This window comes from Rana temporaria, chromosome 10 (genome assembly GCF_905171775.1).
Source record: "Rana temporaria chromosome 10, aRanTem1.1, whole genome shotgun sequence".
In the NCBI taxonomy this organism is placed as follows: Eukaryota; Metazoa; Chordata; class Amphibia; order Anura; family Ranidae; genus Rana; species Rana temporaria.
The window spans coordinates 52,871,676-52,887,537 of record NC_053498.1 but is presented as its reverse complement, the minus strand read 5'-3'; the positions used below and the strand labels follow the sequence as shown (position 1 = coordinate 52,887,537).

Sequence of the window (15,862 nt, the reverse complement as noted above, 5' to 3'; positions counted from 1 at the left end):
AAAAAAAAATCCAGCATACTGTACATGTCAGCAGTATGCTGTATGTAACAGTCTATTGGTGTTTTAGGGTGAACCCCCGCTTTAAGCACGTTTAATTTGCTTGTAATCACTTCACTTGCACCGGAATACTGGGTAGCTTGCTTATATTTTTCCCACATGAATAAAAAGCTGAACGTTGTAAGCACCCCTGCCAGCGTTAAATGGTTTGTCTCATCCAATTAGATTACATTAGATACATCTGGAAAAGAGCTTGTTCTTTTGAAAAGCTATAGACTTATTGGCTGGATCACCAGATGACGATAAAGCCCAAGAAAAGAAAACATATGCAGCCATAACATGTAAGAATTGGTAAGCTAAAATATAATAAATGTTTGCTTTTGGGTTTAATGCCGCTTGAAACACCCTGTCAATCTACTGTATTCCCATAGGGAGACTTATCAATACTCCAGTGGTGGACAGACAAAACAGGTTTAACGATACCATAAATTCAAGCAAAACATGGCAGAAATAATATGAGACATTAATATTCTTGCATGAGAAGACATCATATAAAACTATTTATTCATAAATATTTTCCAAAATGAAAATAGGTTACGAAAAATATTTTAAACCAGCTTTCCATACCATTAATTCATTCGGTACAGATAAGTGTATCGAAGATGAAAGGTATAAGTGATTGAAATGGGGGGGGGGGGGGGGGGGGGGGAAGGGGGAGAGGGAAAAAATAAAAACACTTTAATTCTTTATGCACTTTGTTATCAAAACAAAAAGATACAGTATCTGCCAAAAAGGACAAAATTATTGAACTCAAAACATTTTTGTTTTGAGGAAAAGGGTGCAAATGCCAGCCAGTAGAACCCCACAGGGTAGAGACCAGATATTCCCACCTTCAGAAATAACCACGAGGGAAGGATAGCTTTTTCTTCTTCTTACAAAGACTTTTATATGCACTTTGTTCATTTTTTTCCCATTTTAAACTAATTACATTAAAAAATTGACGCTGCCATTCATTGTCCTTTAAGCCTACTGAAGAGTAAACAGGATGTTATGGGATGCTGGCTGTATCATGTTTTTATCCTTTGTCACCTCCACACACAATCTTACTCCACTTATTGGATTTTTTTTTAACTGCATGCACGTAAGTGTTTGTCCAGATTTTCTCTCCTCTCAACTCTTGATGGGAATAAAACTGAAGAGACGTCTTCGGTCCCTCCCCTCATTATTCCCAATTTTGCAGTTTGCCTCTGTGAAACTGGAAGGCTAGGTGTGATGAAGAAAAGGTCACTGTAAATCACGGTCTTCCAGATAACGATACTCAAAGGTGAAACCTTCCTTCTTCCGTTGGCCCCATTTTTCATAATCAAAGTAGATGTATGTCCCCTGAAAAGAAAAAAAAAATTACACACTGCACACTCAAAATATTATGAAAATGTGGACAATACAATCACAAATTATTTTCAAGTACTCTGCGGTAGGTGGGGTGTGCCTATTAGGCAGATTTATTTATATGCTCAAAGTCATTTAATCTGAAAATTACTTTCTTTCCAACACTCAGGCTGCATTCACACTGTAACGCCACGTACGCGGCGTATCTTGTTTAACTTTTTTTTTTTTCCCCACAAATTATTTCCATTGCTGTCTATGCCCGAACGCCAATGCCGCCTGAAAAAAAGGGTCCGGGACTTGTTTTCAGGCGGCAGGCGTACGGCGTTTCGGCGTGACATGTGAACCATCTCATAGACAGCAATGGAAATTCGCCCCTCCATTCTTATCTTTCAGTATGAAATTGTATTGTGACCTAGGCTTTAAGTATACATATGCAAGAAACTTTCCTAAATGGCAGCTGCAGCTCTTTACTATGCCAGCCAAAGCGGTTTTAAGTCTGTAATCTTTAATGCAAAGTTAGAGCAGGCACATGGGGAGAGAACAGAATGTAGATTCCCGACAACTTCACTGCATCTCTTGTGAACCATAATAATTTGCCCAATAGTGTTTGCAGCTAGAGTTGTCAGTGTGGGCTTGTATTAAATCATCCTCAATGTCCCACTTGTCAATAATCTGATGTTTTACTTAGCAGCAAGTCTTTCATGTAATCCAGTACAGCAGGGTTTGACAAATTTGCTTGAAATCTAGGAGCCAGCTAAAAAAAGTTAGGAGCCAGAAAATGTGCCCCGTCCTGCCGCGTTTGCGCGCAGAAGCGAACGCATACGTGAGTAGCGCCCACATATGTAAACGGTATTCAAACCACACATGTGATATATTGCTGCGATTGGCAGAGCGAGAGCAATAATTCTAGCCCTAGACCTCCTCTGCAACTGAAAACATGCAACCTGTAGAATTTTTTAAACATTGCCTATGGAGATTTTAAAGGGTAAAAGTTTGTCGCCATTCCACGAGTGGACGCAATTTTGAAGCGTGACATGTTGGGTATCAATTTAATCGGCGTAATATTATCTTTCACAATATAAAAAAAATTGTGCTAACTTTACTGTTGTCTTATTTTTTTATAAAAAAAAAAAAGTGTATTTTCCCCAAAAAAAGAGCGCTTGTAAGACCGCTGCGCAAATACGGTGTGACAGAAGTATTGCAATGACCGCCATTTTATTCTCTAGGGTGTTAGAATAAAAAATATATATAATGTTTGGGGGCTCTAATTAGATGGAAGGAGATGGCAGTGAAAACACTGGGGAAGCTCCATTAGAATTGCTGGATTACTTGTCATGCCAACGGCCACCACAAAATTGCGCTAGATCACAGGAGGCGGCTTAGGCCTGCAGAAGGCCGCAAAGCCGCGGCCTCAATTACCGATGGTGTATCCTGTGTCGCTGTGCGCCCCCACCTCCCCGCGATCGCTGTAATTGAGGCCGCGGCTTTGCGGCCTTCTGCAGGCCCAAGATTCCCCGGGCGCCAGGTCGCTAATTCTAGTCGCAATTGCGACCAGGCGCCCGGATTTTGTCGAACCATGCAGTACAGTACAGGCTACTTTAAATCATTTAGACTTAGTTATATGGGGGTAACCTTCAGGTGGGTTAGACACTGGCAACCCCCCCCCCCCCGCCCCCCCCCCCAAAAAAAACTGCTGGGATATGCCTCATTTAAACCCATCTACTCACAGAGGGAAGGACACCTAGGTCTTGCACTATACTACAGTGTACAGATTTTATTGGCAAGTCAAAAATGGTAAAGTACAGGACACAGTCACCTTTAATTACAACTGAGATGTCTAAAAGCAATCCAGCTGAGGCGATGGCAACACAGCAAACACCAACAGGCCCATATAACAAACAGCAAGGTAACCAAAGTAACCATTCATGAGTCCCTGAAATAGTTCAATGTAACATATGCAATCCCATAAATTTGATCACAGGGTGTTGTAAATCCTTAGATACATAAAAGGAACAGGTCAAGATGTCTGGAGAAGCTCGGAGAGCAACTCCTAGCACTTTATACACAAAACTGGCATCAAAAGAGACCTCATCATCTGAGGTCACAGAGCCATATAGGCTCTGCAGGGGTCCAACAATAATGTTGGGAACCGTCCAGATGACTGACTAGCAGCTGGCTCAGCTACTCAGTGCTTCACTGAGCAAGCCGTACCCACCCCTCCACAGCCCGACACTCCAGTTAGTGCTGGAGGGGCAGAGTACACTACACAGTGGTGACTGACAGAGCAGACCAGAGAACTGGGCAATCAGTGGTCTTTGATTGCTCAGTTTTCGGTATAAATGTTTTTGTTTGTTAAACCTGCACTTTAGACTATAGGCTCTTCTAGATACTTCCCTACCACTTTTATAGCGTCTGACGCTATGGGTAAGGCAGAGGTAGGAATTTTGATTAGATGCTCGCATACCATCAGGGTTTAATCTTCACATTTAGACCCTTACAGGCTTTCGTGATAACTCTCCTGTGACTACATACATGGCCACCACATGTATCATTGTGAATATATATATGCCCCCAACTCGGGTCAAATCGGTTTTCTTTCTTCCGTTTTTGAGACCTTACAGGGTTATGCCTAACCTTTCACAATTGTGGGTGGTGACTTTAATGTTGTAAGCTCTGCATCAAGGGATAGACAGACTAATTAACCCCAAAGTATCCAATCCAATGCAGGCTCTTTCTACCTCTTTCTGCAAAGTCCTTCGCTCACATCGCCTCCTGGACACCTGGCGATTCAAGCACCCTACTAGCAGACCGTACACGTTTAACTCCACAGCCTACAAAATGTATTCCAGACTAGATTACTTTCTAATTTCCACACCCCCCTTCTGTCTAAGGTAGTATCTCTGGAAAAAGGTCCACTCACTTGGTATGATCATTCCCATATTTTTCTTTATCTGGCCCTGCCAGCTGCATCTATAGCTACTAAAGATCAGTTATCTCAAACCCTAATAGAAAATTTCCAGCTTAAAGCGGAGCTCCACCCTAGTGGAACTCCTGCTGATCGGAACCCTCCCCCCCTCCGGTATTTGCACCCACTTCCGGTCACACAGTCTCGGGCAGACTACGGGCATGACGTCACATCCCGTCCCCCCCCCCTCCGTTGTATTCTGGGAATACTTGGCTCCCAGTACACAGCGGGTGACAATTGGCAGGTGTAGCGTGACTCGCACATGCGCCGTAGGGAACTGGGCAGTGAAGCCGGAGCGCTTCACTTCCTGGTTCCCTCACTGAGGATGGCGGGGGGGGGGCAGCAGAGTGACGAGCGATCGCTCGTCCTCTGCTGCGGACGGCGCTGGACTTTAGGACAGGTAAGTGTCCCAATATTAAAATATTTAACCAAGGTACAGTTTCAGAGGAGGCCACCCTATGAGAAGCACACAAAGCCTTCTTCAGAGGCCAATGCATTTCCACAATGCAAAAAATAAAATAAAAATGATATTTTGGGCAAATTGCGTTTCTCAGAAAGACAGCTGCTCCAACATCCAACGGTGGCTCGACTCCGAGAGGTGACCTTTCCCCATAACCAACTCAAAGCCCTACATATGCATCGAGTGGCCAGGTCTCTTATGTTGTCTAAACAGAAATCCTATGAATTCTCTAACAAACCTCATAGGTTGTTAGTACACAAACAAAAACTTTACCCCTTCCACTCGGTTCCGAATTTCCTTTCTCAACCAGAGGTACACCCACATATTGCCTCCAAAATATGACCAAGGTCTTTGGGGATATTTCAAACTTTACCCCCACCAATAACTAATTTCAATCAAGAAGCTTTTGATACTTTCTGCTCTGCTTTAAAGCTCCCTAAACTACCCCCTTCTAATTGTCGGTTATTAAATGCAACAATTACCCTTGAGGAACTTGCATGAGTTTTGAAACAATTACCCACTCATAAGTCTCCTGGCCCTGATAAACATTCCTACTCTTATTACAAAAAGTTCTCTCACATATTATCCTCACATGATAGATTTATACAACTCCTTTCCTTAACCACTTCAGCCCCGGACCATTTGGCTGGACAAAGACCAGAGCACTTTTAAAATAGGGGATAGTTTTATGGCATTTTTATTAATATTTTTTTTTTTTTTACTAGTAATGGCTGCGATCAGCGATTTTTTTATCGTGACTGACATTATGGCGAACACATCGGACACTGTTTTGGAACCATTCACATTTACACATCGATCAGTGCTATAAATATGCACTTATTACTGTGTAAATGTGACTGGCAGTGAAGGAATTAACCAGGAGGGGGCACTGAAGGGGTCAAGTGTGTCCTAGGGATGTGTTCTAACTGTAGGGGGGGGTGGGCTGTGTGTGACACGACACTGACCACCGCTCCCGATTACACTAGAAAGAATGGGGAAATGCTTGTTTACATCAGCATTTCCCCGTTCTTCCTCTCCATGAGACAATTGCGGGTATCCCCTAGGACAGAGTCCGCGGGACCCACGATCACACTCACGTGTGCCCACAATGCTGCGTCTTAAAAGCGGCTTTGAATCTGCAGCCTAGCGGGCACGAGCTCCGTGACCTTGCCCACGCGACCGGCGGACTCGATGTCCACCGGTGTTCTGCGATCTATCACGGAGTGACAGAACGGGGAGATGCCTATGTAAACAAGGCATTTCCCTGTTCTGCCTAGTCACAGGACAGTAATCGACTGTTCCCTGTCATCAGAAGCAGTGATCACTGTCGTGTCACCGGTAGCCCAGCACCCTTTCAGTTAGAATCGCTCCCTAGCACACACTTAACCCCTTCCTCGCCCCCCCCCCAGTGGTTAACCCCTTCCCCGCCAGTGTCATTTACACAGTAATCAGTGCATTTTTATAGCACTGATCGCTGTATAAATGACAATGGTCCCAAAATAGTGTCAAAGGTGTCCGCCATAATGTTGCAGTCACTATAAGAAAAAAAAAAAAAAACAGTAAAAAAAAAAAAAAATGCCATAAAAACTATCCGCTATAACTTTTTCGCAAACCAATCGCTAGATGCTTATTGTGATTTTTTTTTTACCCCTCGGCCTAAACTGAAGAAAAAATTTGTTTATATATTTTTTGGGGATATTTATTATAACAAAAAGTAAAGAATATTGCTTTTTTTCCAAAATTGCCCCTCTGTTTATAGCGCAAAAAATAAAAAAAATGCAGAGGTGATCAAATACCACCAAAAGAAAGCTCTATTTGTGGGGGAAAAAAAGACGTCAATTTTGTTTGGATGCAACGTTGCACGACCGCGCAATTGTCAGTTAAAGTGAAGCAGTGCCGAATCGCAAAAAAATGCTTGGTGATTGGGCAGCCAATTCTTCTGGGGCTAAAGTGGTTAAAATACACCTATGATAATAGTTCAAGACCCTTCATTTCTTTGAAAGTGGGCAAACGTACAAAATCTGGGGATCAGATCATTATTTTCGCCACTGTAAATAACGACAAAACAAAACAAGCATCAGTTACAATGTTATGGTTTTTCTGATGCGCAACCAATTATGTGCATTTCTGAGGCGCAACCAAAGAAAACAACGTTGTGTTTGAATGTTGTATTTCTGATGCACAGCAAAAAAAAATAAAATAAACAAATATAGACAAAATAGCACAAGTATAAGGTCCAATATTGTGTATTTCTTATATGTGGCAATAGCAACACAAGCATATTCTTGTGTGTTATGATGCACAGCAAGAAAGTCTACCGACTGGAATGGTACCAGCTGATTGGAGAAAAGCCAATGTAGCACCAATATTTAAAAAAGGGCAAGGATACACCGGTGGGAATTAATTGTATGTAAGCTCTTGGAGGGGATCATATGGGACTATATGCAAGATTTTAGTAATGACAACTGTATCATTAGCAGTAATCAGCATGGATTCATGAAGAATCGTTCTTGCCAAACCAATCTATTAGCCTTCTATGAGAAAGTGAGCTGCCATCTAGATAAATGAAGGCCCATAGACGTGGTGTATCTGGATTTTGCAAAAGCATTCAATACAGTTCACCATAAACATTTACTGTACAAAGTAAGGTCAGTTGACATGGACCATAAGGTAAGTACATGAATTTAAAACTGGCTACAGGGGAGAGTTTAGAGGGTAGCGATAATTTTCATGGAGAGTACTCGGAATGAGCAGAGGTGGGTAGTGGGGTCCCCCAGGGTTCTGTCCTGGGACCAATCCTATTTAATTTATTCATAAACGACCCGGAGGATGGGATAAACAGTTCAATCTCTGTATTTGCGGACGATACTAAACTAAGCAGGGCAATAACTTCTCCGCAGGATGTGAAAAACTTTGCAAAAAGATCTGAAGAAATTAATGGTGTGGGTAACTACATGACAAATGAGGTTTAATGTAGAAAAATTTAAAATAATGCATTTGGGTGGCAAAAATATGAATGCAATCTATACACTGGGAGGAGAGCCTCTGGGGGAATCTAGGATGGAAAAGGACCTGGGGGTCCTAGTAGATGATAGGCTCAGCAATGGCATACATGGCAAATGATGTTAGCGCTTGTAGTCATTACTCATAATTAAGGTCTTCCAGTGCCCATATAAATTTAGTTGCCTTTCTTGGGACTCTCACCATCACATATTTTCTGCGGATTGGTGACCAGAACTTGACGGAATGCTCCAGATGCGGCCAAACCAGAGTTTTATAAAGTGGGAGAATTATCGTTTTATCTCTGGAGCAAATTCCCTTTTTAAATGCCAATATTCTGCTGGCTTTGGTAGCCGCAGCTTGACACTGCATGCGATTGCTCAGTCTGTCTTTTACTAGGACAAATAAACAAGAAGGTGCGCCAGACTCTGTGTAGTATTTTAGCACTCTTAATGGAAGAACAAGCCAAATGGCTACTCACAGGGAGAAGAGAATAATCGGGCATATAGGAATTAAGTATTATTTATACATACACAGATTATATATATATATATATATATATATATATATATATATATATATATATAATCTGTGTATTACACACATATACATACACACACACACACACACACATATACATACATATATACATATATATATATACACACACACACACATATATATATTACACAAACACACACACACTATATACATACATTTGTATGTACTACTATTCCCGTTGATAAATACAGTGTTTCCATTTATTTGGACGTTTTCCCCCTGTACTCCATAAATACCTGACGACCTGTATGGTCAGATAGATCTAAAGAAACAGCGGATGCTGTGAAACATGTCATCTGATTGGTCGCCACGTCACTTCCGGTTTACGGAGCTTGCGTTCCATGCTGAGACGCACTTCTGGTTCCTGTCTCCGTCTTCCGGACGCCATAGAGACTACACAGCATGCGGCCCATCTAGCCTTCCGGATACCCATAGAGGTACTACCGCTGTTCCACCTTCCTGTGGGTGGTTACTGTGATCGTTGGTCTCAGTTCCTTACATCGTGGACTGCAGAGTGACCTGGACCCTCAATTCCTATATGCCCGATTATTATCTTCTCCCTGTGAGTATCCATTTGGCTTGTTCTATTAAAAGAGTGCCAAAATACTACACCGAGTCTGGCACACCTGGTTCCTGTTTATTTGTCTTTCAGAGTTGTGCGTCCACTCCCAAGGTTGCTGCCACCAGTGTATACTTGAACTGACTTACCTTCCCCTCTACACACATTGTCGTTAACCTACTTTTGGGACTTATTACAGACTTTACTTAATTTTTTTACTAGTAATGGCGGTGATCTGCGATTTTTAGCAGTATTGCGACAATGCAACGGACAGATCGGACACTTGACATTTTTGGGACCATTGACAGTTAACAGCGATCAGTGCTAGAAAAATGCACCGATTACTGTGTAAATGACACTGGTAGGGATGGGGTTAACACTAGGGGCGATCAAGGGGTTAAATGTGTGTGTTCCCTCAGTGCGTTTTAACTGTATGGGGATTGTACCGAGTAGGAGACACATTGCTGTGCCTACTTACTAGGAACAAACAACATGTCTCCTCTCCTCTGACAGCACAGGGATTTTAAGAGCCGCCCTCTGGTGGAACTTACCTGTACTGGGTTTCGTGCAGGGGAGCCATTCCGCACCCCGTAAATACATGCGAGCCGGTAAGGAACTGGTTAAACTTAATTTACCATGCAGTAGCCCACTCCATTCATTTATTCAGGCCCTCTTGTAAAGTTTCTATATCCTGCTGTTATTGCCCTACATATTTTTGTTTTGTCAGCAAACAAACACTGAGATGGAGATTTTTATACCCTCCTCTATATCATTTATAAATAAACCTCGAGGTACCCCTCTAAGCACTCTAGATCAGATCTAGATCTGAGTATATGTTATTTATCACGACCCCTTGGACACACCCCCGTAGCCAGTTTTCTATCCAAGAACAAACCTTATGATCCATGCCTGCAGACCTTAGGTTGTAGATTAAGCATTTGGATTTCTCAACTCGAGTGAATGTCCTCTCCTGGGAGATCCCTGCTGTTGTGATGAGTTGTCAAATACACGAAAATAAGGCTTAACTAATGACTGGATAATCTGTGAAAATCCATCTCCAGCGCCTATCTACCACTAACATTTTGACTCTTGGATGCTTTGTCAGCCGACCAACATTTAATCCATAGAAGACCACATTTGAAGCTGGCAGCCTGGATGCCAAGGATATGGAATCCAATATAACACTGTAAACATTCCAGGCCTTTAAGCTGCTTTGCCAAGTCCACAATCTTGTGAGCCTCAATCCTCTTCTAGGAGTTTTGCCCACTCTGCTGGGTTTGTGAAACCAATGCTGATGCTACCGTTGGATTGATTAATGATCCTACAACCATGTACATTAAACTATCGAAATGTCTGCGCATTCCTATCTGAAGAATCTTTAACCACTTAAGGACCCATTCACTCCTCCAACAAGGCTGCCAGGCAGCTGTGACCAGACCTGAGAGAGGATCTCCAAAAACAAAAAGTGACATTGCAGGTGTAAGCCCCGCAAAATGCCTCTCCTGTATCACTGTACTATGCTTGGGCCAAAAACAGATGGATCCTGAAGGCTGCCCACAGAGGACTGACCCAATAATGCCAATAGTACAGTTGATACAGTGTGTGTCCCCCCAAAGGGGCACATAAAGACCAAGATGCAGAAGTTCCGATTGCAGTCATAATCTTCTGATGCAGCGGGGTGGTTAAAACTACTAAGGGCCTGTCACAGGCTTCTAGAGTCAGGCTATGCCTGCCCTATCTTCCCAGCTGCTCCCTTCATAGGAAGCCACACTACAGCCTCTATGAATAAAACAAGAGCTAAGAAGGGAAAGACAGGAGGATGATTGACAGGTCTGCCCACTTCACTCATGGTTGCAGTAATGGCTTCTATAAAAGAAGGAGTAGGGAAAAAAGGGCACTCATAGTCTGACTCTCTTGATGAGAGCCTGTGACAATCTCAAAGTTGTATTAACCTTGCCGAACCAGAAGATTATGGTGAAGGGGTGGGGGAGGCAATTTTGTAAATTATGTTGGGTTAGTGTTTGCTAATAAAGATTTTAGTGAATGTTTAATGAGAAATGTTTGATAAACATTTACGCAACTAGTGCGGGGCCTAAGAAAATCAGTAGCACATTTTTTTTTGTTCATATACATTCAGAAAATATATGGTTTGGGGGGGGGGGGTCTCTAACAAACTCTGAAAACTGCTCTTTAACCACTTAAAGCGGTGGTTCACCCTCCATAACAATATTTTAGCATAAAATTAGGCATAGTAGCGCGAGCTACAGTATGCCTGTATTTCTTTTTTTAGCCCGGTACTCACTGTGCAATCGTATATTGAAGATTACGACTCCCCGCGGGGAATGGGCGTTCCTATCCAGAGGGAAGGTGATTGACGGCCAGCTCTGGCACGTCACGCTCCCCGAAGACAGCCGGAGTAGGTCTCGGCTCTTCACAGCGCTATACGGCGCCTGCGCACAGACTATGCGCAGGCGCCGTGAAGAGCCAATTCCTATTTCGGCTATTTCCGGAGAAGCGCGACGTGCCAGAGCCGGCCGTCAATCACCTTCCCTCTGGATACGAACGCCCATTCCCCGCGGGGAGCCGGAATCTTCAATATACGATTGCACAGTGAGTACCCGGCACTGCGTCGCTTTAACAGACAATTGCGCGGTCGTGCGACGTGGCTCCCAAACAAAATTGGCGTCCTTTTTTCCCCACAAATAGAGCTTTCTTTTGGTGGTATTTGATCACCTTTGCGGTTTTTATTTTTTGCGCTATAAACAAAAATAGAGCGACAATTTTGAAAAAAATGCAATATTTTTTACTTTTTGCTTTAATAAATATCCCCCAAAAACATATATAACATTTTTTTTCCCTCAGTTTAGGCCGATACGTATTCTTCTACCTATTTTTGGTAAAAAAAAAAAATCGCAATAAGCGTTTATCGGTTGGTTTGCGCAAAATTTATAGCGTCTACAAAATAGGGGATAGTTTTATTGCATTTTTATAATTTTTTTTTTTTACTACGGCGATCAGCGATTTTTTTCGTGACTGCGACATTATGGCGGACACTTCGGACAATTTTGACACATTTTTGGGACCATTGTCATTTTCACAGCAAAAAATGCATTTAAATTGCATTCTTTATTGTGAAAATGACAGTTGCAGTTTGGGAGTTAACCACAGGGGGCGCTGTAGGATTTAGTGTTCACTTAGTGTGTGTTTACAACTGTAGGGGGGTGTGGCTGTAGGAATGACGTCATCGATCGAGTCTCCCTATATAAGGGATCACTCGATCGATGCAGCGCCATAGTGAAGCACGGGGAAGCCGTGTTTACATACGGCTCTCCCCGTTCTTCAGCTCCGGGGAGCGATCGCGACGGAGCGGCTATAAACAAATATTAACAAATAAATTCTGTTTGGATCAAGTAAAGTGGTATGATGGACATACTTATACTTACATATCAGATACGCTGAATAAAAAAATAAGTTACACAAACCTGCTCAAATTCATCAGTTATTGTCTTAGGCTCCTCGTGCCTTTGAAACCACATCATGTATTTGGTATGAAACCTCCAAGACTGTTTCTTCAATGCTTTAGCAGCTAAATACTGTGCTTTAGTGCCCTGAAAAAGAAAACAAGAAAACTAAAAACTTGTGTCTATGTTCAGCAAAAAATGTACTCGATTTTCTCTCACTTCCTTCCTGGGGACAACAGTTTTACCAGACAAAATGAGGGGAAATCTGCAACAGGTATACACACAAAAATGAAAATACAACAGGGGTTCAAGCCTTCCCCATCTCTATTAAAGAAAAGCATTCCTGGTTTTGTTGCTGTTGAGTGTTCCCCTCACTGCCTATCATGGTCTGGATTACAGTAGATTTAACCCATTTTAAATTGCATCCCAAGGCACTAAAAGAATGCACAGCTCTGATACATCTGCACTGCAGCTCACCATGCATAGCAGTGTGCTGTATAAGGAAAAATAGTTCAGGTGCATTTTCTGGTCCATGAGATATATTGGCAGTCAATTTGAATAAAAAGTTTGCCTTGACGTACCAGACTGGAAAGGTCTGAATCGGTATCTGGGACACTCAGGCACATTTTCTATTAATACATTGAATATAAATTTTTTACTATTTATTCAAATATAGTTATAACAATATGCAGTCTTATAGCAAAAGGTAAACCCTACGTAAATATTTAACGCATTTATTATGGCAGCCTACATATATTGTTTCCTTTATATATCCTTCATCAAAGTACTGCTACATTTCAACAAAACACCAATGAAAAAAGAAGGAAAAAATAATCTCTCAATATTGCCAGCTGTGGGGTTATGGGAGAACAGTACAATCAAACTGCCTTTTAGCCAATAAAATAGGGTTTTTGACTCTCTGTAAAATTCTATCTTGGAGTACATTGAGAGTACAGGTTGAAATAATTCTGGTACATTGAGCTATGCTGTTGCCTTCAGGAGATTGGGCACTGGCAAACAAAATTGCAATCTGATGGACAGCTGCACTATGCATCTTAGCCACTATAGAGCTTAGATGGGAATCATCATACAATTTTATTCCCCCCTCTTTTTTCCATTCAGTTTCAGCTACTCATTTATTACTCCTCTGTCAACGACCATTTTTGTTTTTTCTTACCCATTAGACACATATTTGAACATAGATTCTCCTATATAATGTATCCCTGACAAAGGGCTTGGACCTGAAAACACATTGGATACCGAAGATTGTTCAAGGATATTGGAGAGTAGTATATACCAGTGTTTCTCAACTCCAATCCTTAAGGCGCCCCAACAGGTCATGTTTTCAGGATATCCCTCAGATGAAACAGCTGTGGTAATTACTAAGGCAGTGAAACTGATCAAATCACCTGTGCAAAACAATGGAAAGCTTGAAAACATGACCTGTTGGGGCGCCTTGAGGACTGGAGTTGAGAAACACTGGTATATACACTTGTGCACATCGTTGGATTGAGATGGGGCTCAAGTATGGGGGCTACACACAGGTGTTTTTTTTAGCTTCAGGTATAGCACATGAAGGTAAAAAAAAAAACTTGAGCCTTTAGAACCACTTTAAAAGCGATTGTAAACTGCCGGTGGTGAAAAAAAAATCCTGCAAGGCAATGTCATAATGTGCTAGTATGCATTGCATACTAGCACATTATGAGAGACTTACCTTAGACCGAAGCATTCCAGCACCACAAAGCTGACCTCTTCACTCTGTCTTTCTACCAGGTTTGTGGCCTCCAGCTACACGAGTGGCCCGGGGGCGGGAAGACGTCCCTCCCACACCTGCGTGCGGGAGCCACCGTTTCCAGCTTGGGCTCTGAAGGTCCGGCACGGTAAGCAGAACTTTAAAGAGTACATGCACCGATGAGGTCATCGGCTGCATGCACTGAGTATTTCCTAAACTGCGCAAGTTTAAGAGATATTTACAGTACCTATAAGGTAGGTGCAAGTGGTGTATCAAAGTTTACAACCACTTTAAGTCAAAATTCCTATTATCCTAACTGTACAGTATAGGACTAGTATTCACAGACCATGGACCGTACCCAAGAAATAAACTGAGTGGTGGACAACATAGCAAACAGAACGTGTCCCCAAGAAAATAAGACTTAAAAAACATTTAATTACAGTTAGAAGAACCTTACAGCCGCAGCTTGCATCAGCCAAGGCCTACAAATCCTCCTTGTAGAAGCCAAAGAATGTGTGAACAGAGGACCAGGTGGCCACAGTAAAATCTGGAAAGCAAATGTATAATTCTGAAAAGCCCAAGAGACATCAACAGTCCTGGTGATGTAGGTTGCCTGGTGATCGTGGAGTGGGATGCAGAATGCCCTCTAAAAGGATCCAGAGGCCAGACAAAGGGATCATAGTTTTGAGAATATAGACTGGGGCTGCTAGGTACACCCCGACAGCCCTAACCACATCCTGGCAATGGAGAAAACTTTTCTTTTTTTTTTTTTTTCTCTTGTTTTAGGGTAGGACAAATGGAAGGCAACCTTACAAGTGAGGTATTTAAACACAATATCGCTAATTGGTTCAAAGGGGGGTCTTTATAGAACCGAGAGCACCGATCTGAGATTCCAAGCAGACGTAGGCAGTTGAAACAGGGGATTTATATAAAGCAACTTCATGAAAAAAAGTATTTATAGGGGATTGTGAGACGAGAGGTTTCTACAATAAGATGGAGAAGGCCGACGTTGCTGGTCAGGCCAGTCTTAAAAAAAGGCCAAAATACGAGTGAGCATTCCTTGGGACTTGGCTTCTTGTCCTCACACCATGTAAGCCTTGTACGTGCCATCTTAAATTGAGTTGGATCTTCTTGCTCTGAGTAATTTGGAATTACAGAGTGTGCAATACCCCTATTCTTTAGGACTTTGATTTCAACAGCCAATCTGTTAAATCCAGCGACTGAAAAGCAGGATGGAACAGGAGGTCTTGAATGAATGAATGAATGAAAAATTTATATAGCGCGGCACATGCGAACTGAATCGCCTCTGGGCGCTTGTTGTTTGTGTCTCATGCCTTTCAGAAAAGCAGGGTTTTGATCTGCCTTCTGAAAGACAGGTGGTTTTGCTCCAACCGAATGCTGGTTGGTAAAGCATTCCAAAGCCTGGGGCCCTGGAAAGCAAACCTTCTTTCTCCTTTGGACTTGTATTTGGTTTTAGGAACCTTGACCAGATTTTGGTCGGTGGATCGCAGAATGCGGTTGCAATTGTGCGGTTTGATCTTGTCGCATAGATATCTAGGAGCCTTCCCATGGATGCACTTATGTGTCAGGCAGAGTGCTTTGAATGCAATTCTGTCTTTCACTGGCAACCAGTGAAGGGATCTCAGTGAAGGTAAGATTGATTCCCAGGATTTTTTCCCAGTCACCAGTCTAGCGGCCGTATTCTGTACGACTTGAAGACGAGCGATTTGGTACTTGG

General features: G+C 42.4%; 1 protein-coding gene across 1 annotated transcript in view; it reads right to left on the bottom strand.

The window, feature by feature from the left end:
* Positions 1 to 524: 524 nt before the first annotated feature.
* CNOT3 (CCR4-NOT transcription complex subunit 3) overlaps positions 525 to 15,862 on the bottom strand; it is a 425,129-nt gene continuing 409,791 nt past the window's right edge. The window contains 2 exon segments of the mRNA XM_040327617.1: positions 525 to 1,380; positions 12,414 to 12,539. Of these exon segments, the coding sequence (XP_040183551.1) occupies positions 1,282 to 1,380; positions 12,414 to 12,539 (225 nt within the window). The 3' untranslated portion in view covers positions 525 to 1,281.